This window comes from Rhipicephalus microplus, chromosome 1 (assembly GCF_043290135.1).
Source record: "Rhipicephalus microplus isolate Deutch F79 chromosome 1, USDA_Rmic, whole genome shotgun sequence".
Classification (NCBI taxonomy): Eukaryota; Metazoa; Arthropoda; class Arachnida; order Ixodida; family Ixodidae; genus Rhipicephalus; species Rhipicephalus microplus.
Window position 1 is genome coordinate 159,294,997 of NC_134700.1, and position 22,508 is coordinate 159,317,504.

The 22,508-nt window shown below is 46.7% G+C and overlaps 1 protein-coding gene across 3 annotated transcripts in view; it reads right to left on the reverse strand.

The window, feature by feature from the left end:
- Positions 1-22,508, reverse strand: part of LOC142801708 (E3 ubiquitin-protein ligase ubr3-like) — a 145,158-nt gene that overhangs the window by 36,175 nt on the left and 86,475 nt on the right. For all 3 annotated transcript variants that reach the window (XM_075887554.1, XM_075887553.1, XM_075887555.1), the window contains 4 exons: positions 19,984-20,094; positions 13,897-14,097; positions 5,382-5,509; positions 4,865-4,950 (listed from right to left, as the gene is read on the reverse strand). In XM_075887554.1, the coding sequence (XP_075743669.1) occupies positions 4,865-4,950; positions 5,382-5,509; positions 13,897-14,097; positions 19,984-20,094 (526 nt within the window). The remainder of the gene's footprint in view (positions 1-4,864; positions 4,951-5,381; positions 5,510-13,896; positions 14,098-19,983; positions 20,095-22,508) is intronic.

Sequence of the window (22,508 nt, forward strand, 5' to 3'; positions counted from 1 at the left end):
AGAAGGGCTTCAGTTTGTAAGATTACAGGATGTGCACTCTCCTGAAAATGCAAATTTCACCTTTGTTATTGCATCGTGATTACTGTATTTACTTGCATAATGCTCGCACTCTTATAATTCTCGCACTCCCCACATCGCCTACCAAAAATGTGATTTCATTTTTTTCTCGAGTGATCATTGCATCCCCGAAAGCTGCCGAAATAATGTCCTCTGCTCGTTCCAGCCACTGATGATGATAGTGCGCGCCATCTGGCGTTATCTCTTAAGCATCAAGCGTACTATTACTGCACGGAGATTCAATCCAATCTAAGCCAAGCCGAAGTAGCAAGAGTGCGTTGCGACGTGTTTTGTATGTTGTGTCAGTAATCTAGTCACGTTATGGGGCGATACTGAAGCTACACGGCTGCTTTCAAGTTGAAAGTGATAGATCATGCATTAAACAACGGCAACAGGGCCGCCGGTAGGCCCTTCAGAGTCTACGAGTTTTGTGTTCGCTACTGGTGACGGCAGCTGAAAGCCACCAAGACGCGTTGGGCCTGCCGTGTGCATAAAACTGAGATTGATGGTAAACTTTACTTCTTAAGAAAGAAACTGCGGACGATTCTGTTAAATAACCATCAGCACAATACCGACGTCCTACGCTTACCTTTTGAGGGCTCCTGTTAAGCGACGAATGCTACCGCTACGCCCGCAATGACCACAAGCTTTGCATATGGTATTCTGATTCTCGACTATTTGCTTGCACTTTTTGTATCTCAAACAAATCTTGCCTTGTGTTGAACCTCTGCTTTTATTGTTGAGGTAAGTTTTAATTAGTACTTCTCAAAGCTTGCTGTTAGTTGCTGGAGTGAGAATCCCTATTTGCGGCCACTTCGTTTTCTTTGTCGCTCTGTAGGTTTTTGTGGAAAGTTTTCCCCATGTAATTCTCACATCCCTCAACTTTGCATTGGTTTTCCGGCAAAAAAAGTGTGAGGATTATGCGAGTAAATAAAGTATAGTCTCGCGGGCAACTATATGAGTTGCAAAAACTGCTACTGGCCGAAACATTTAATTGCAGGTCATGTTTTGAAACAAAGTAAAACTATGGCTATAGAAAACTTTGCTTCCCGCAAACTTTTGCTGGATGCCATACTCTGTGATGTTCTCCAAGAGTAGGATTATTGACCCTATAGCTTACGACATCAGTCTGGAATGAGGACACTCATTGATGCTTTCATGCACTTGTCTTCGAGGTGAGGGTGCTACAGCCCCTTCAAGTTGTAAATAGCTATACAGTGAAAGCTCATTAATTCAACCTTCAATAATTCAAATTTATGGATAACTCGAACTGTAAGTTATGGTCCGGCCAAGCTCCATACAAGCCTATGAATAAAAAAGCCCGTTAATTCGAACGTGAGTAGGTTCCGCCACGGATAATTCAAACTACACGCCACCGCGCCGGCGGATTGGCCAGTCGCTCAATAGGGCGGCTGCCGAGTTACGAGGCGGCGTTGACAGGGAGTAGAGACAAAAATGGAAAAACTGGCACGGAGGCCAGAGTGCAGAAGATAGCGCCACTTACTCTTCACCCCCCCCTCCCCCCACAATCTCTTAATGGCTGCCTGCTCTCTGTCCTACATAACCTACAAGATTTGTGTGTGTTTTTTTTAAGCGCCAGTCCCAGAGCCTTTGGAAATCCTGCGTAGTTGTCACTGTTAGATGACAGATGGCATGACTAGCACACTGCATGACCAGCACAGAGGCCTTGACAGGGCACCTGGAGGCTCTGTATGGTTCACGTGGGTGCACGAGGGACCTCCAGTTGGATGAAGGAGACCGCCAGTGTGGTGAAGAGAGGACTCAACAGGGTTTTCCAGAAGAAGGAGCCCTAAAATGGGAATTCAGTCATATCTCTATAGACCGTGCTTTGTCCCATCTCCGAGCCCAAACAGCCTCGGGGCCAGATGGCATCCTATCTCGCTTGCTTAAGTGCTTGGGGCAGGAAGTGAAAGAACAGCTAGCTGGCCTGTTCAGTGACAGGTTCAGGATTCAGGTTCAGGCCTGTTCAGTGAAAAGCTCAGGATAACCTTTTCGTCCTGACACAGTGTGCGGAGATTGCCAGAAAAGAAGGGCGTACGCTTCTATGCTGCTTCATAGATGTGGAGAAAGCTTACGACAATGTCCCACATGACATCCTGTTCACACGCCTGGAGACACTGGAAATGTCGAAAGAGCTGTTGGCGACATTCAGAGGCCTATACGCCGGCAATAGCGTGATTGCACACGTCGCCAATGTAGAGAGTCGGCTGGTAGGCGTCTGCTGGGGTCTCCGTCAGGGATGCCCGCTTTCGCCGATTCTATATCTGCTATACGTGTTGAGCATGGAACAAGCATTGCTCGAGTCTGACCTGGGGTTCCGTCTGAAGTATAGCACAAGCGGAATTGATGAAAATTGACGGCTGCCTGGCTTGGCTTTTGCGGATGATGTGGTCCTAATGGCGGAGACCAAAGTGGACCTGCAGGCTCTTCTGGACATCTGTGCCGCAGAGATGACTGAGCTGGGACTACGCTTCAACGCAAAGAAAACCAAGGCTGTACTGTTCGCGGGCAACATTGCTGAGGCGGCAGACCTCAAGCTAGGAGGTGAGAGCATCGCCACTGACACTGCCTTTAAGTACTTAGGCGTGCTACTGGGTTTCGAGGACAGTATATACGGCCGGCAAGAAGTCCATGTCCGCCAAGTCCTCCTTGAAACTCCTTCACGTCCCCTGCGTGACGTTGGCAAATGCAGTAGTCTGCATGACGGCAGCAACAAGGGAATGATTAAAGCGGCGACAGCGAGAAGTAGGCCGCACGGCGCTCGCATGCCATGGAAGGGTGGCAAATGAGGCCGTCCAGGGGGACATGGGCTGGTCTGGTTTTGAAGCTCGGGAGGCATCCAGCAAGCTAACGTACCGGGGCCACCTGCAATTCATGAGTCGAGACAGGTGGGCACGGCGGGTATTTGAATACTTTTCGGCAACGTGCATCCGTACAACCTGGGTGAACCGGGTTATCGCCTGGAACAAAAGTACATAACCTTCACGGAACCTGTACAGGCTGAAACTGCAAGGTGATATACCAAGAAAGTGTGAGAGCGGGTTAATGAGAAGGAGAGGGAAATGTGGCGGCACGCAATGAGTGTCAAAGCCACCCTCGAACTATACCGACCCTACAAGGACACCATCGACACAGTTCGTTTGTACGACAACGGCACCGGGAGCTCACTTTTTTTCAAGGCTCGCGCAGGTGCGCTCGAAACCCTCGCCTACAAAAAAATGTTCAACAACGCGGTGCTTTCAGTGTTGTGTAGCGCGTGTAACAGTGCGGAGGAAACAATTGGGCACATCGTGCTAGAGTGCCGCCAAATAGGCCTCCCGGGGACGGAACCATTGCAGACAGCGCTTGGCTTTGCGGGTGAGGATGGTGTGATTAATCCACAAGCAGTGAAGGAGACGATGCGGCGTCTCGAGCGCTGGAGGGAAGTGGTTGTCTCGCAGCGAGCGAAAGCACTGGGTGGCGCAGTGCAGTTACAGTGTAGCAGTGGTTACGAGCTCGAGCAGAGCGCGATTTTGTGTGTGGTTTTTTTATTTTTGTCACCGATTTATATGCTAGGGTACCACTACACCCACCCGCTAAAAAGGAAACAATATCAAATCATCATCCTCATCCTCATCATCATCATCAAATCGAGTGCGTCATAGCTTCGCCCAGCCATCTCTGCAGTCTCTGTCTCCGGTGTGCGTCGTACACTTCGGTTGTTGGTGCTGGGAGTAGCTTCTGACTGTCTCGATTCTTTGTGCTGGTGCTAGGCCTCGGCTAACGTTTGTTGCGGTAGCGCCGGTAGTAGCTTCCCGTCTGTCGAGATTCTGCTGCTCCGACTTGATGGCGTGTGCTCGTGGCAAATACCGTGCCAAAACACTTCCTTCCAGCAAACTCGACAGTGGTAGTGCAGCCTATGCACCAGGGCATAATAAGAAATTTAAAATCATTTTATTGGCGTCATATGTTTGAACGAATTATTTTGTGCAATAACTACCAAGTGACGCTCCTAAGTGCACTACACATGCTTGTGAATGCTTGGGAGCAAGTGACAGCGCTTACGATAGCAAATTCCTTTCGCTACTGTGGCTTCAGCACCGAAGCTCTGCAAGCTGAGGATCCACCAGTGCTCGAACACGGCGTCACGCCCCCTTGGCGGACGTTTTGCAAGACGTCTGCTTTGCGGACTACGTCAATGTGGACTCAAGTGCAGTGGTGTGTGGTGCACTCACAGATGGTGACATAATATGTCAGGTGAGAAGTGAAGAAACCTGTTGCTGCCAGTGACGATGACGAGGAGGAGGACGAAGCACCAGTGCGGCCCTCTGCTGTGGAAATCATGGCCGCATTGAATGCCGCCCGTCTTTTCTTAAGTTATGAAGAAGGCGTAGAAGAGGCCTTCCGCCAAATTCGCTCGTTAGAGCAAAAAGTGCTGGCTGTCGCCTTCAAGGAAAGAGGGCAGACCACGATCACAAATCTTTTAAAAAAATATATTGTTATGCTCTACTCGCAGAGTACTATTGTAGTTCATTTTCGTTAGTTCGAACTTTCGTTAATTCGAACTGAGGCGGATTCCCCTTGCGGTTTGAATTAACGAGCTTGTACTGTAGTTGCATAGAAATAATTTTTTTAGTGCTCTTTCATTCGCTTGCTTTGACGTTCACCCTAGAAAACCCATCTGGATTGGTATAAAAACGGCAAATTGGAAGTTGGTGACCAATGTTCCTGGGCGAATGACCTCCCACACGATACACCAAACAGCAGGCCAAACAACCAATTCAAGACAGACCGAAGTAGCACTCACAGAAACATGACTGCTTCTTGACTTGCTGAGGCTGGGGTAAGCAGAGGTTTCCTTTCCTTAGCACTATCTCCGCCTCCAAGTTTGTCCTGGAATGCAGAGGAACAGCAACACTAACGACAAGAACAAACCCGAGCTGCCAGGTTCACTTAAAAAACTTGCTCCATACTTTAAACATACAAACCCCATTTATACTCTTCATTAAAAAATACATGTATTCATTATTGCCATAAACGATGTAAAAGAAAACCAGGGAACTGCTCTATTGTAACAAGCCTCGATGCCAGCTATGCTGCGAAGCCAACTATGGCCACAAAAGAGCATGATTTAAAGACACAAAAAGTGTAATAAACGCAGCCTCTGAGTACCAACACTTGGTAGCCATCTATGCAGTAGGAGAAAAACAAAACCAATGAATGTGCTTGATTAGACCGAACGGCTTCGAAAGGAGAAATATTGCTGCATCAAAGCAAAGTTTCATCATGACGACAGGCTTTCCTTGTCTAAAACATACTCTCACCTGGCGATGGAGCAGAGAAACAGCACCAGACCATGTGAGTTGGGCAAACACGAGATAGTCCGATACTGACTGAATGTTGCGTTGGTAAGGTCCTCCATGAAGGGCCGCATCTCTTTTATCGACAGTTCCTGGATCAATAAACATGCATACATATAAGGAGCTTTTTATCGAAATGGATCATGTCGGGTTTCCGTGACAAACGACACCGTGTTGAACACGAACGGGAAAACGCCCTCGTACTCTTTATTTACTCTCAATATATACATGTGCCTGTATGGCACGCATGCGCAGGGCGTTGCCCTGGTAGGGGCGGCATGGCACAACATAAACATGGTAACATCTGAACGATTACGCCACATCTCCCCTTTTAAACAGAAGAACTTTAAAAACACCGTAAAAAGCATTTATTATTGCATTCAGACTAACCGAATAGAACGAAAAAGAGCCACACACCAGTCAAAAGTTACCTGCACACACAAGTCCAAAAGTTACCTACAGCACTACATTTAGAAATACCATAACGGTCTGGTTTTTTACAATTCTACCGAATTGGGTGACATATTTGCCTGGGATTCGTGGCAGTTGAACATTACTGCGATTGTCTGTGCGATCGCAGGGGGAAGCTTAGGAGTTGGGCTGGCTGCTAGTAATTGAACTTTCCAGACCAGGGCGAAAGTCGTACGACGTGTCGTAGGATTCTGGGACTCTGCTTGGTGCTTGCTTGACTAGCAATTTCCTGTTGCGTTCGATCTGGAGGCCGCTTTCCAAACCAACAACATACGACCGCGGCCGTTTAGCGCGCCGACAGATGACGCCTCCCCATCTGCAGTTCTTGACCCAGACACTGTCCCCGGGTGCCAATGGGACAAGGTGGCGAACAGCGTGGCGGCGACCGTAATTTTGTCTCTGCTTGTCCCGGACAGCCGCATCCTTTTCTCGCACCTCTTTCAGGTTGGGCGTCCTAGGAATCAACTTGTCTGGATGGAGAGGCAGGGTGGTACGAAGCCGCCGTCCCATGAGCAGCTCCGCTGGTGTTCTTCCTAGTAGTCCCAGGGTGTCCCTGTAGGCTAACAGAGCCAAATAGGGATCATGAGACTTTAAAAGTAGCCCTTTTACAGTTTTCACCATTCGTTCTACCTCCCAATTTGCCTGCGGTTACCTCGGGCTACACGTCACACTCCGGAATCCATAAGCCCTCGCGAACGCCTTAAATTTCTCACTAACAAATTGAGCACCGTTGTTCGTTACCAGCACTTCCGGAATACCGTGCCTTGCAAATACATCTTTGATGTGACTAACAACGCTGGTGCTGGTAAGAGATGTCAGCAAACACAACTCAGGAAAGCACGATAGATAGTCCACTAAAAGCAAGTAGTTCCGGCCATAGAGGTGGAAGATAAGTAGTTCCGGCCATAGAGGTAGAAGATATCTGCTGCGACTCCTTGCCATGGGCGATTAGGTGTCTAGGTTGGGATCATAGGTTCACTCGGCTGGTCTCGAAACTGTGAACAAATGCGGCAATCTCCAACCACGGTAGCAAGCTGAGAGCTTAAACTAGGCCACCAAATGGATTCTCTTGCTCTCGCCCTGCACCTCTTGATACCTTAATGGCCTTCGTGAAGCAGACTTAACATTCTATTCTGGAGCGAGTGCGGCACAACGAGGCGCGTGCCATGCATGAGCCCTCCTTTGCAGACGCTCAGAGATGCACGATCCTGCCAATATGGCCTGAATACGCTTGACATCGAAGCTGGTCTCGGCCATCCTCCACGAAGATAACGGCACAACATATGACAGGTCTCGTCCTTTGCCTGTTCTTCGGCAACCAGTCGAAACTGGTCCGACTCGCCCAACTCTGACAACACCCAAAAACAAACGAGTTGACCTCCTCTACCGAAAGGACGCCCTTACTGTTTTGCTGCTGCTTTGGCGCTCTAGAAAGTGCGTCAGCAATTTCCAAGTTTTTCCCTGGAACATATTCCACCTCGTAACTGAATCGCATCAGACGCATTCGAAATCGCTGAATGCGCGGCGGCAACAAATCAAGCGGGGTCCTTCCTAGCAATGTGACTAGCGGTTTGTGATCTGTTTCCAGCGTTATGTAAAGCCCACGCACGTAACTATCAAGACGTTTGGCCGCCCAGGTTGGAGCTAGGGTCTCCTTTTCAATTTGCGCATATCGCATTTCTGTTGGTGTCAATGATCTGGAAATAAACACAACTGGCCGTCTTTCTTTGTTTGGTTGTACCTGAAGCAGAACTGCCCCTAAACCGTACGAAGATGCGTCTGCAGAAAGAATAGTTGGATTATGCGGATCAATCTTTGCCATACGTCTATCGGAACAGATGGCCTGCTATACGCTGTCAAAGGCCATCTGCTGAGGTGCAGCCCAACTCCACTCCTTGTTCCTTTGCAGCAACTGACGTAACGGCGCGGTCTTATCTGCTACGTAGGGGATAAATCGCGAGCAATGATTTGTGAGACCAAGAAATCGACGCATGTCGCCTACATTTTCCGGTGGCTGCATATCACTGATCGCCCTAACTTTAGCTGGGTCCGGTCGTATGCCATCTTTGCTCACTCGGCATCCCAAAAAACAAAGCTCTTTTACAATGAAGTGGCATTTTCCCCGATTCAGGGTTATGCCGGCTTCTGCCAATCGGTTTAAAATCTGGAACAGTCGCTCATCATGCTCTTTCTGAGACGAACCAAAGACCAGTACATCGTCCATTATGTTTACGACCCCCGGCACTCCATCAAGGATTTCACACATCTGCCTTTGAAAATACTCAGGAGCAGATGTTATTCCGAACGGCAGATGCTCAAAGCAATAACGTCCAAAACAGCCCTTGCTTAGCTTTACCTGATGGAATCCAGAGTTCGCGTCAAGTTTAGAAAACACCATTGCTCCGTTAAGCAGCGCAAGTGTCTCATCAACAGTGGGGAGCACAAACCGCTCACGTTTTCACACTCTTATTCAACTGCGTAAGATCAACACAGATCCGAACTTGCCCGGAAGGCTTCAAGATGGGCACTATGCCAGCACACCATTCGGTCAGCCCTTCAACTTTACGAATGACTCCGTTTCTTTCCATTTCCTGTAGCTCGCATTTCACGCCATCCCTCAGCGGGATGGGTATACGACGAGCAGTGTGAATAGCATAGGGCACTGCGTCTTCTTTGAGGCTAATACAGTATTCTCCTTTCATGGTACCTAAACCGTGGAACAGAGAAGGGAAGCGCGTTTGCACAGTTTGATGAACTGAGGCCTCATCTACAAATTTCACAATTCCTAAAGCTTCTATTGCTGGCAAGCCTAAAATGACATTACTCGCTGATTTGACGACAAAAACTTCCTGCCTAGCCTGACATTGTCTCCACAGAATATTGGCAGTGAATTTTTCTTTTAGGTCTAACACTTCACTGCCTGTACCCTTCAAAATTACGTAAGACTGCTGTAGATCTTTCTGTACACCAGGGAAGGATGCTGGAACAACGTTGACCTCTGCTCCTGTGTTGAGTTTAGCAGATACAGTCACCCCATCAATAGCGACTTGAACAAAGCGAGCTTTCGCAAACGTACCAGCTAAAGTCCCAACAAAGTACGTTACACCCCTTCGATCTAATTGCTCACTCCAAGCATGAATGACTCCGGCAAATACTGTGCAGGCCTACCTCGGATGCACTTGCTTCGGCATTCGTGATGTTCTTGATGACCCGCAAGCTTCTCGATGAACTGCGTCGACCTCAAGGCTGGTTGCTTGGTGGTACGCACTGCTGTGAAGATCATGTGCTTGTTGTTGTACCGCTTCTTTCGTTCTTGCCCTGGACAATGCAGTTTTCAGATTCATTGTTGCGTCCATTTGGAGGGCCTCGAACAGCTTGGAGTCCCGTAGTCTAACGACGAAACGGTCGAGGATCAACCTCTCTTTCATCACGCCATAGTCACACCTATCTGCCAGTGTATCTAACGCCGTCACGTACTGGTCCACCGATTCACCTGCAGCTTGGTGGCGACGATGGAAGCAAGCACTTTCGTAGACCGAATTCCGTGTGGCAACGAAGTATGCGTCGAAGCGTTTCTTCACCACTTCATAGTCCTTTGACTGTTCTTCCGATAATTCAAAGGTCCGGAATATGTTGCGAGCATGTCGCCCGATTGTATACATCAGCGTACATGCCTGGGCTTCCCCAGTTCGCTCGCTAAGGCCGGAAGCGAATCGATAATCATCGAAGTCTTGCACCCACGCCGGCCACTCTGACACCTTGTCAAAGTTGAAGCTTGTTGGCGGTTGTACCGGGAAGGGCTGGCAGAAACCCGTATATTCTGCACTCGCCATAGCTCGAAAAGCAGTGCGCTACACTTCTGACACCATGTCGGGTTTCCGTGACGAACGACACCTTGTTGAACACGAACGGGAAAACGCCCCTGTACTCTTTATTTACTCTGAATATATACATGTGCCTGTATGGCATGCATGCGCAGGGCGTTGCCCCGCTGGGGCGGCATGGCACAACGTAAACATGATAACATCTGAACGATTACGCCACTGATCAAATTAAAAACAAAAAGAGCTCAAATAAAGTTGCATTGGCACATACATACTCTCAACTTACCTCTAAAGCAGTAATAGCAAATTTTGAATTATTATTATTAATTTATTATTGCTGTTTAAGAGTAAATCTGAAGAGTGTGTATGTGCCAATAGAGCCTTATTTGAGCTAGTTCGGTTTTGGATTTGGCCAATTTCGAAAAAAGCTCCTCATATCAAAATATAAGTGAGGGCACCAAGGCAATGGCGGATTTTCTTTTTCCCAGGTGTATAAATGAGGTTTTAATACCATGTACAAGTACATTGTGGTACAAGCCTTTTCCCGGTAGGTAGTTGGTGCATGCGTGCTGCCGTCGATGCAGATGTGTGCCAAGATTTTTGGAGGCCAAGTCGCCACGACAATTGCGAATCATGCGACGCCTAGTGTCACAAACATGAATACAATTCCCCCAAAGAAAGGTGCGAATACAGCCCTCCGAGATTACCTATGGGCACGCGGTGGGCAATTTTGGAGCCTAAGGGCCCCCAATTTCAATTTCGGCAATCCCCACTAGAAGTGCTGTTCGCACCCGGAAAAGACCCACTGTCTATATCTAACATGGCATGTTGGTACATTATAGTATCATTTATATATAACACCTGTAGAGTCCTTTAGAAATGAAACGTAGTTTCATGACAGAAGGCAAGTTTAAGGGTTATTTTTCTTTGTTAACAACTTTGATTAAAACTAATAATCAACCTAAGACCTAATCAGTTCTATATAGGTTAAATTAAGTCTAATTAGTACTAAATATGACTGTCGATTTATTGCTTATTACCATAAAAACTCTCGTGTAGGTTGGACCTGCATATAGTCCGAGGTGCAAATGTGAGAAAACAAATTTTCACACGAATATACACCGTGAAAACCAGAAAAATACATTTATTTACACTGAATTACTCAACGTCATCTGACGAGCTTTCATCTGAAGCTCCCTCATTGGACATGTCCTTCCACTGCGCCTCGTCGTCAGTGCTATCGAGGGTGTTTGAGACGGTGCACTTTTTGAAGGAACGGCAAACGAGCTCCTTGGGAATGCAGGCCCAAGCCTCGGCGATCCACGAGCACAGCATCGCTGGCGAGGCCCGCTTCAATACTCCGGCAGAGGTCACTTCTGGCTCTCCGGACCTCATCCACTCCATATACACGCGCTTGATGTGGTCGTTAAATGGCTTATCGAGGAACACATCAAGCAGCTGCAGCTGAGATGTCATCGCTTCCAGGATAACATCGAGCTCAGTGCGGGAGTTGCGCGGCAATCACTTCACGAAGTCGGACAGATTACACCGAAATGCGTCGGAGCAGAAGCATTGACGGGAGCCCTAGCAGTGCCCTGGGTAGTGGACACCACATGGACTTGATCCAGTGAAGTAAGAGTGATTCAACCATCAACCCCTTGTCCTGGCAGCGGACGACAACATTTCTTGGGAACTTCTCCTCCTTCTGCAGCGTCTTTCCTTTGAACATGACGTAGGGTGGCAGCTTGCACCCATCTGTCATGAAGGCCAGCATTACAGTCACGTGCGTTTTCTCATTCCCAGTTGATCGCACGGTAAGTTGCCTGGAGCCTTTTTTGTGAACTGCCAGAGCCGAGGGCATATCGAGGAACACAGGCGTCTAATCAGTGTTTCCGATCTGGCCCAGCTGAAAGGAGACTGCCTTTCGCAAGGAAATCACGTGCTTCTGAAAGCTCGCAGGCAGCTCTTCGTTTTTTTTTGCAGTTTCTGTGATATCGATGCATGCTGACGTAGAGAAAATTCTGCACGACGCATGAAGCGGGACACCCATTGCTTGCTCGCCTTGAAGACCGTCTGCTCAATGCCCTGATCTCGCGCAATCTCCCTTGCCTTTACTTGCAGCAGCCTAATGTTGACAGCAATTTGCGCAGCCCGTTGCTTCAAAACAAAACAAAGTTCACCAATTCTTGTTCAACATTACGAAAAGCTCCATGTCTCAGCCCCCGAAAACTTCTTTGTCGGCCGCTGCATACAAAAAGGGCTCCTTTCTTCTTCCAGCCGTGAATGTACCACTCGTCTACGCTGAACTGCTGCCCCGCAGCACAGTCGCCGATGGTTTCAGCAACTAAGACAGCCTTTTTTTTAAAGGCAGCCAAATACTGCCTTCACGGAGCTGGCATAGCGTAAAGTTACAGACGTAAAATCGTTGTCATTGTTACATGCATCAAGTGGTTGCAGTGGCCACTGTTAGACTCCTGTACGACAAACATCACTAATGCTACAACGCTACCTACTGCAGAAGCATGCTGATACCTGATGATGATGATAGCACAGCATATTGCTGAAACCAAAATTATGAATTCGAGCTGAAAATTTTCGGGATCTGCAAAGAGTAGTCCGGGGAAGAAATTTTGCATTGTAAAATCTAGAAAAAAAAAGGGGGCTTATGCGGGTTTTTATATTAAGTTGTGTATGATCAAACCACGCCCACCAGAGATACTTGAGTTTCATGTGGTCTAGCAATGCTAATTAAGGGTGGAGGTTACACTTGAAAGGCAACTTTTTTATTTATGTATAGATCTGAACGAAATTTTCATAGCTTGTGTATTTAGATGTGCAGATTCTAAAAATGTAATTACTTTTTGATAGGTTAAGTAGTTTCCAATGTACTCTACGATCAATGTATAACCTGGGTCTTTTGTTTGGAGCCTAATTGGCATCTAAGCAGGAAGCATCAAAACATCGGCGACAGTGTAGAAACAATGTAGGATGTTTAAGGAGTGCAAAATGCTATAACCACCGTCATTTGTCACGCATGTGACCCAATTAAAAACATTTTTCATCTGTATATTGACTTCAAAATAGGCATATTGCATACTGCATGCGCTTATCGTTTTGTAAAAAAAAAGTATGCAGATAGCTCGAATGGAACAGAAGTTATTTTCTCTCCAACTAATCAAATGTGCTAAATTTGCTGTTTTGAACAAACGAAGAAAAACGTTCCAAAACACCTTTATTAAAAAATACTAATATAATCTTATGAAAATGCACCAGGGGCATAATCTGGATGCATCCCATCCTTATGCTTCTTCTTAATCAGCTTTCTCAGTCTTTGGGATGCTTCTATTTATTTGAGGTCGCATTCTGATGACAGTCCATCTTCCTAGCCCTCGGAAATGTGCTGCTGAATACCGTGAGTGTCCAGCTGCTCTAGAATCACAGCAAATGCATTGACATTGCCCATATTGAAGCACAGCCCAGCTTCTACAACAGCAGCTAGCACTGCAAGAACAGAAGCTTGCTGCTCCTTTGATACCAAACTCTAAATCACGGATTGGAGGCCAATCGGAAAATGCCATTCCGGTCCCATGCGTCAAGCAACCAATGAAATCACGCGCTGCGCGTAATTTTGACTTTGCTTTTTTTGCTTTTATGAGGAGCACATAGTTGTCTACTAGAAAGCTAGAAACGCGACTTTTCCAACAAGACCAAAATGGCGCTGGTGTAGCGCGTTAGTCACGTGCCGTCGGCGGTTGAAGTACGGCTAGTTTGCACTTCCGTTTGCGTGAAGTTGCTCTCTTTATGGGTTATAACTTGAGAAATAAGTCGAATTTCGAAGTCAAACTTTGCTGATAAGTGTGAAAGGGCATCGGGAATGTGAAAATTATGAGAGAAAAAATGCGATTTTTGAGTCGATTTTTTACTTCTAAGTGTCGCGTCCCTCCATATGGCCAATTAAGCTGAATTGAAATTGAGCCAAGTCGGGACTGAAACCACCAACTCTTCCTTGCGCCTCTAGTGTAAGCCGTCCACATCTCTCCCCCCGCTTCTGTTTCTGTCTTTTGTTGCCGTCATGCCTTACACTTCAGAGTATGTACCGTAAACCTACACGCCACATCAGCCATTCTTTCAAGGCTTTACTGTATACACACATTTGTGCATAAACAACACCTGTGAATACTTACCTCAACCATGGGCTTATGTGAAAGCATTGCAGACAGGTCTTGCAACAGTTGAGCATTGGGTGTACATCCTTTGCGCACCAGTGCACCTCTGGGATCCTCAGGGTGCAGCGGAAGAACAGAGTTTGCAAGTTGTCTGCACAGCGGGCACCAGTACTCTCCTCGCTCAACTGCAACAGTCTGCAACCGCTGGCTTTGTTGACTCTGCAGAAAATAAATCACAGGAGCCATGAGGCATTTTTCTTTGAGACATACATATTATTCCACACATTAAGCATGACACAACTACTGTTTCTTGTGATAGAAAGCTGACAATGCATCTGAGACTTTGGATTTGGGAAATCGGGATGAGAAACATGGCCCTGTGAAGTTAGAAGACAATACCCTACAACAATGTAAAAGATTTACAGGTGAAGCACTTGTCAGTCAGCACAGAAACGAAATGGAACCACACAAACATGGTCTCACATTCAGCTGAAATGTGTGCCTACAGATAAAACATGCTTCAATAAAATATAGTGGTGACCTTGTTATTTCAATGTCACTAGAACCATGAAAAATTTTCGAGTCAAGCGGGCTTTTGAATTATTAAAGCATACAAAAAACGGAAACCAGATAGCGCTGAACTACTGAAAATAATGAGAGGTCCTGTTATGACACATTTGGTTGTTGGCAATTGCAAGGATTGTTATGTTTTCCAGCAGTTCATGACCCAAATCTTGTGGTGAACCCCGGGAAAACATGGCCCTGTGAAGTTAGAAGACAATACCCTACAACAATGTAAAAGATTTACAGGTGAAGCACTTGTCAGTCAGCACAGAAGCGAAATGAAACCATACAAACATGGTCTCACATTCAGCTGAAATGTGTGCCTACAGATAAGACTTGCTTCAATAAAGTACAGTGATGACACACGGACTGTGTGTCACATGCTTCTTGCAGTATAAGTGCATAATTTTTGCCACCATAGTGTACAGTATTTACTTGCGTAATGAGCCCTCCTTTTTTTCAGAAAGGTTTTCAGAACACCAATTTGGGAGGAGAGTTCATTATGCGTGAGAAAAAAAGTCACGGGAGTTATAACAGCGACCATTTCGCATGACGATTCTGCTTGTTCTGGCCTACGTATTCCGCGACGAATCTTTTTGGTAGCCTGGAGCTCTTCTTGTTTTTCTTGTTTCGGATCGATGCCGAAGTGCAGTCCAGCTGCTCGGTTCCCGTGCTCCAGCGCATGCTCAACCAACTACGTTCAAAACCAGCCGTGTAGTTAGCGTATCGGCCAAACGTGCCCTGCGCAGCAGGTGTCTAACTAAGTTATCTACGACAAATCCAACAACAAAAAGGCAGCATTGGGTGGCGACGCGGTTGCGCTTTGCATGACCTCCAAGATGGCAGGCGCGTGGTGTGTTTTTACATAGTGCGCCAGCCAGCTCGAAGGCATGCGCTTTGTTTTATTGCAATAGCAATTATATGGCCACTTTAGGCTGGATTTTGCCGCCGGCGTCCGCGACTATGTCATGCACTGTATATGTACATATATATTAAATCTCAAGGAAAAAAAATTCCCAGAAAAAGAGACTCCGGCGTGCGGAATCGGACGTGGGACCTCCGCTTCGTGAATGCGAGGCGTTAACCGTTGAGCCACCGAGAGATACCTCTTTCAACATTCAAACGGCAAGCTATTCATATCTATGACGTACCGCTGTTGGCCGGCACCTCGCAGGGAGGGGGCGGGGGAGAACTATCGTGTTTTCAGCATTATCAGCAAGATGGCACAGTGAGCGCACGGCGGCTCTCATCTCTCAGGCGTACTTTGGCCCGCGTAGAGAATAAAGGGGGCGTACATTCGATCGCGCGCCCTTATCTTGCAGTGGAGGGAATCGTACATCTTGGCTATCCTTAGGGTTTCATCAGAACAACTCTGTTGTAGTTACCAGGCCCACAAAGGTAACTGCAATTTTTGCACAGCCTTCGTTTGCAAAAACGGCGCACTTTTCAGACACAGCGAAGTAACAACTGAGACGCTTATTCGCGTCAATCTGTACTTGTGAGTAGGTTTCATGCATCCTTTGTGCGTGAGAAACACAGGGCACGTTTTGATCTGCTTGCCATTCTGTGCGTTACCTTCCAATTTGTTGCTATCTCGTTCATTGCTTCACCTTTGCGGCAAAGCTGTGACTTTTTTTGTTTTGTTTTTAAGCCACTGTGCTTGCGTGGTGCTATAAGCAAAGAGGTTTCTCCTGCATTCGACAGATGGAACTCTGCTGCAAAAGGCGCGACTTAAATTTTGATTGACGTCGTACACGTTCGCGCTGCTCACAAATGTTTAGCATGGTTGCGAAACTATGTTTAGACCTTTATTGTGTTGTTCTATTGTAATTTAATGGCTTGGTATAGCATTTTTTATTGATATAACGTTTTTATAACACTGGCTTTCACCGCGAAATAAAATGAACAGATACATTAAATTTTTTTTCTTTTTTTCGAGGACCAAGGTGGGGGCGGGTTCATTATGCGAGTGGGTTCATTATGCAAGTAAATACGATAATTCACCCACCGTTCTCTTCAAGAGAAGAATGAAAATAATACAAGCCAGTCTGAGAGAATTCGCTGTGTGCTGTGGCTGCAAAACCTGATCACTGAAGCTTTTGAAGTAGCTTAGAAGTGTGGCAGCTTGGGCTAGTTGGTATGGCATGACGATAGTTATAGCGCGAGAACAAAACGACGACACAGAGACACAGCACTGAGGCTGCTAAAAAAGCAACAGCTTTTTTAGCAGCCTCAGTGCACCATCTCCCTAAGCGACCGCATATCAGAGGTTTGCATACATTGAGAACTCTACAAAACTGCCTTTAATTTTTTTTCTACCGAGTCCCCAAAAAATGGGTGAATGCTTGCACCATGATGCACAGAGCAGCATGTGACTGCTGTGTTTAGGTGAAGCGTGCCTTCTCTGCAGGTGCATATTTTTGCTGACTGAGAGAAGGGTTTAAAAAAAAATTTTCTTTTTCACCCTGACAGCAATGTGGCTGGGGTACTTTGCCTATCGACCATCGACATCAGTGCATAGCGATGTCTTGTGGCTCCAACGATCTGTCACGCCCACTGATTTGTTATGAAATTGCAAATTGGAATGTTGAGTCCACAGGTTTGAGGTAAAATCGTGATCAGAAATAGCTACACAGCCCCCAATAGTTTCTAATTAGCCAAAGTGGTGTTGGCCACTGCTTCAAATTGTCCACCAAAACTTCCATAGCATGTATGAGGCCCACTGAAACTCTTCACATTAAGTGCAATTTCAAAATGAGCAACTTCAAATGAATGAGGTTTTATTGTACATAAGCTGTATGAGTGAAGGCAATTCCACTATTAAAATGTCCCAAAAATTGGAAGAACACAGTACAGCAAAATCTCGATACAACGAATCTCAAGGAACCGCTAAAGATCATTTGTTATTTTGAAAAGTCGTTGTAGTGGAAGTACAGTAAAAGCTCGTTAATTCGGATTTCACGGGACCGGAAAAACTGTCTGAATTAACCGAATGCCGAATTAACGAATGAACAGGGAAAACAACATTTAAAATCAAGCTGCAGAAGCATACCTTTATTTGTTGAAGTATTTTGTAATTGTCGTCTGCGTTTCCGTGCAGATTCCAGCTGACATCACAATTTTTCTTAACTGTTCCAAATGGCCAACAGCACGCAAGCTGTCGGGAGTGTTCAGGCAAGCGTCCTCTAATATTAACAGCGCCTCAGAGACTTCCCGTGAGGTGCGATGAGGTCGCGGCTGTATCTCCTCGCATGATTCTTCGTTGGAATCGTGGTCTTCATGGGCGCCCGTGACATCATTACTAATCTCTTGATCGGTCAGGAGACCACTCGTGGCGACACCATGATCAATCGCGATGTAGTCCTGAAAGGTCACATCTGTGGGAAGGACAGCATCGAAAGTCGGGCAGTCATTGTCGGTGGACTCGGCTGACACCTCCTCGATGCCATCGTCAGCTACTGCTGCATGCTCGGGCCTCACAAAACCGCTGTGCCGAAAACAGTTGGCGATGACTTGCGGCGGAGTGTTTTTCCACACGTGGGCGATGATGTGCACTGCGCCGAGTAAATCCACTTGATACAACTTTCCAGCTTCTGAGCATAGGATCATTTGCTCTAGCAGGTGCTTGCGGTACTTCGACTTCGCGTAGTGAATGATACCCTGGTCCATCAGCTGAAGAGCAGACGTAGTGTTGGGCGGCAAAAAAACTACTTTGATGCTCTTCAGTTCGACTGTACAGTTATGGGCACTGCAGTTGTCAACAACCATAATTATCTTGCGGTCCTTCGACGTGAAGTGCCGGTCCAACTGCTGCAGCCAGCCGCGAAAAATGTCCGATGTCATCCATGCCTTCCTGTTCGCTATGTACTCAACAGGAAGGCTTTTGACGTTCTTAAAACAATGTGGCTTAAGCGCATTCCCGACGACAAGTAGTGGCAAGCGCTCCGTGTCAGTCATATTGGCGGCAAGAAGCACAGTTATCCTTTGCTTGCACTTCTTGCCACCAATGCACGCGTCCCCTTTGAAAGTCACCGTCTTGTCGGGCAGAGCTCTGAAAAATAGAGCAGTTTCATCTGCATTGAACACGTCACGTGGTTCATATGCGGCGATGTGTTCCAGCAGCTTCACATTTCTCCACTCGGTGGTGACGCTTTCGTCAACACTGGCCTTTTCACCGCACACACTCCTGAAGACAAGTTCGTGTCTCTTTCGAAACCTCGCAAACCACCCTTCTGACGCTTTGACACAATTCAATGTTCATCATTGCAGCGTACTTCTCACCTTGTGCCATGATGACAGGTCCGCTCAAAGGCAGATGCGCGTTGCGACAGTCAGTAATCCATCGGAGCAAAGCTTTTTCGAGCTGGGGATGAGCTGCGGTTCGCAACCGCTTTCTAGAGGCATGAAACTTCTCGCTTTCGAAGGCTTGTCGAATCTGTTGTTCATTTTTCACGTACGTTCCCAACGTGCTCCGCTTCACGTTGTACTTGGTCATAACCTGCTGTCACGATTTGCCGTTCTTCAGTGCTTCCAAAATTTCCACTTTAGTCGCCAAGTTCTTCGCGTCATAGTTCTGCCGCTTTTTCGGTGTTGCCATCACTGTAGCGCACGATGGTGGTGGCATGCAAATACGGTCACAATGGAAGAAAAAAAGAACTTCGCAAGAAGAGATGGTTCCAACACGACAACACAAGGGAAAATGGCGTCGGAGGCGCTGAGTGGAGAAGAATCGAAGACGCCGACGTTCGGTGACGCTGCGATTGCCCCCACTAGTTGATGATGATGGCGATGCCACTCTGGTTTCGGTTTCACTCCAGTGGTGCCAGCGCTGCGTTATCACACTTTTGTGTAGCAGCAGCCATCAGCACTTGTCCGAATTAAGCGGTGCGGAGCCGAATTCCGACGAAATAACGAAGGTTTGGTCTCATAGATAAACATGCACTTTGGCCGGGACCAATAGAGCCGTCCAAATTATCCGAATTTCCGAATTAACGGGTGTCAAATTAACGAGCTTTTACTGTATTAAAAATTTGCGCGAAAGTTGTAAACAAAAACACGTGAGTAGTCTGCCTGTGTTGTGTTATGCTCTAATAAATGAGAAAAAACAAGATCGATACACTACGAAACCAGTGCATGTTTATTTGAGGAAGAGTGCAATCTATCTTGACGTGGGCAGCTCGACTGCTGAAAAATAAACTCTTGAGCGTGCACATCTTTTTTACGCACTGCGACTTATGGACGTTAAATATCAATTCTTCACGTTGGTTTGGGCATGACAGTTGCCTCATGAACAAAGAGGGTAATGTTCTAAGGTTTGTAGCTAAGTGATAGTAAAAAGGGCATAGGCACAAGGATTGTGAATAAACAGCTTACCTTACAAAAACCACAGCTTGGAATTGCTACTGCTCAAAGCTCTTGCCTGTGGTTACTGATACAAGCAAAATTGGGAAACACCGTGTGCGACGCTACTTTTTTCACTCACATCAACCTTTAAGAAGTGCAAAAACAGTGCACATTTCAACATTCGCAGGATGTGCTCACCCTTTGGGACAGCATGTAGGACTTGTGGCAGTCCAGATGGAGGTAATGGCCACACGTCTGCACATGTACTCCACCCTCCCAGCCTATGTTCACCGACTGTGACAGTGGAAACTGAAATCGACAAGAAAAACAGAAGTGACAGAGCCATACAAAGTCGCCGTGAAGTGCAGGTCCTTAAGAAATCATCAGGCAAAGAAGAGTGTTAATGCAATTAACAGTGATTTTTCCGAATAACTAGGTAAAAAAAGCTTTCATGCACTGATGCGCTGTATACAACCGACAGCATCAAGGACCAAAGCAGCAAGATTTAGCGGTTGTCAGTTGTGCTTAACCTGTACTTACATATAAATGAAAACAAACACTAACTAGTCCGCTTTTTCACTAACGTGCATCTAAATTTATTTAATGTAGACCATGTGTGCAAGAACATTACTAACTTGGTGAGCACATCTGTCACCGTGGAAGAGGAGAATGTGTGTCATTAGAACTACAGCAAGATTCATTACTTCTTCATTCACTGGCTAACATAAATGAGTACATAGAACTGCACCTCAAACCTGATTGACGCTCATCACATACTGATAAAGGTGCTTTGTTGAGCTTATTGTGAATTCAGAAAAACGCAATCCACACGGTGTATTACTACTGCAACGGAGTTTAATAGTGACGCCAGGTAGTAGGCAGACGGCCAATACGGACAAAAATACTCGAACAGTCCAGCGTCCACAGCTCGTGCGCATGCTCACCCTTGGCACTAAGAGATGGTCCCACTGGTCATTGCCTTGCGAATTCACCACTACAATACCCCAACCATGAAGACGAGCCATCCTGGCGACTCAAGGTGACGAGAGAACAGGAGGGTCGTAGCAGGGCTTTAGGCGACTGACGTGGACCATCTTACAACCAAGGCAGCGCTTGTTCGTGGACTGCTTGACTGGTTTAATCACATAGGTGACAGAAGAGGGGTGCTGGATGACGCGGTAAGGGCCAGTATACTTTGGTGCAAACTTAGGAGTCAGTCCAGAAGAGTGGAAAGGCAGTTGAAGCCACACGAGAGAACAGATGAGGAAAATGTCCTGGACAAGATCACGATCATGGCAATCTTTTGGGAGGGCTTCATTATCGGCTGTGAAGGACCGTGCAAGCTGACGACACTCTTCAGCGTGATCGGCCATTTCAGAAACTGGGCTGAACTCGGAGGCATCAGGATTGTATGGCAGAATTGTGTCGAGTTTGCTGCATGGGTCACGACCATATAAAAGAAAAAATAGAGAAAAGCCTGTTGTTGATTGAATCGCGTGTTGTAAGCGTACATCACGAGAGGAAGAACGACGTCCCAGTTAGAGTGGTCAGAATCAATATACATAGCGAGCATGTCCTCCTAGAGTTTTATTGAAACGTTCCGTTAGGCCGTTCGTCTGAGGGTGGTGGGCTGTTGATGTGCGGTGTACTATACGGCATGAATGAAGGAGCTGTTGCAGAACTACCGACATATATACGCAACCTCTGTCACTCAGTAGCTCCCGTGGTGAACCATGACGAAGAACGAACCGATGCAAGATGAAGGTTGCAACTTCACGAGCACCCGCCAAAGACAGCGCTGCCGTTTCAGCGTACCTTGTCAGATGGCCGGCAGCCACAATCACCCATCGATTACCAGCAACAGAGCACGGTAGTGGGCCGTATAGGTCAATCCCAACACAGTCAAATAAGCGTGCAGGACATGGTAAAGGCTGAAGTTGACCGGGTGAATGAGGAAACGTCTTGCGCTGCTGACACGAGGAACATGAGCGAATGTGTTTGCGTACAAATGTGTACATACCTCGCCAATACAGTAAAAGCTAGTTTATTCGGACCTCGTTAACTCGGAAATTCAGTTAACTTGGACTCGCGGCGCGGTCCCGGCAAAACTGTGTACATTTCAATGAAGTGAAATGCTCATTTAATTCGGAGGAATTTAGCTGCGCACCGGTTATCTCGGACAACTCCAGAGAGGGCTATCGGGACTCCAGAGTCATGCGATCTCGGCGGCTTGGAGGCTCAAGCACGGCTTGGCGTAACCGACGGCAGATCCGGAGTTTTGGAGAAACTAAAACCGAGCAAACTGCAGGAGAATATGATGTTGATGACAGTGAATGAAGGGGAAGTGGCTAGGTGGCGCTAGTCACTACCCGGCGGAAGCGCTTGGGCCACCGACACATCCATTGTCAACGCCTCCTAGATTTCCCGTGCCTGCTGGATTATCGGCGGCACGGAGAAAGGGAAGGTTCCTTTTCTTCCTCCGTGATCGGCGGTCACTTGGGAAGCGGTTGTAGTCAAAACTACGATGGTGGCGCCACTCAAGTAGGAATGTCTTTAAATAGGTTTTTACGTTTTTAGAGCTTATATGCAACAAAAATAACGTAAAAAAGTTTTAAAACGGCATAAACGTAATTATAATTAACTTTACATAAGTGACGCCGTCATTTAGCAAGCAACTTTTTTAATACAAGGCATCCTCTGAAATTAGTAGCAAATGCCAAAAT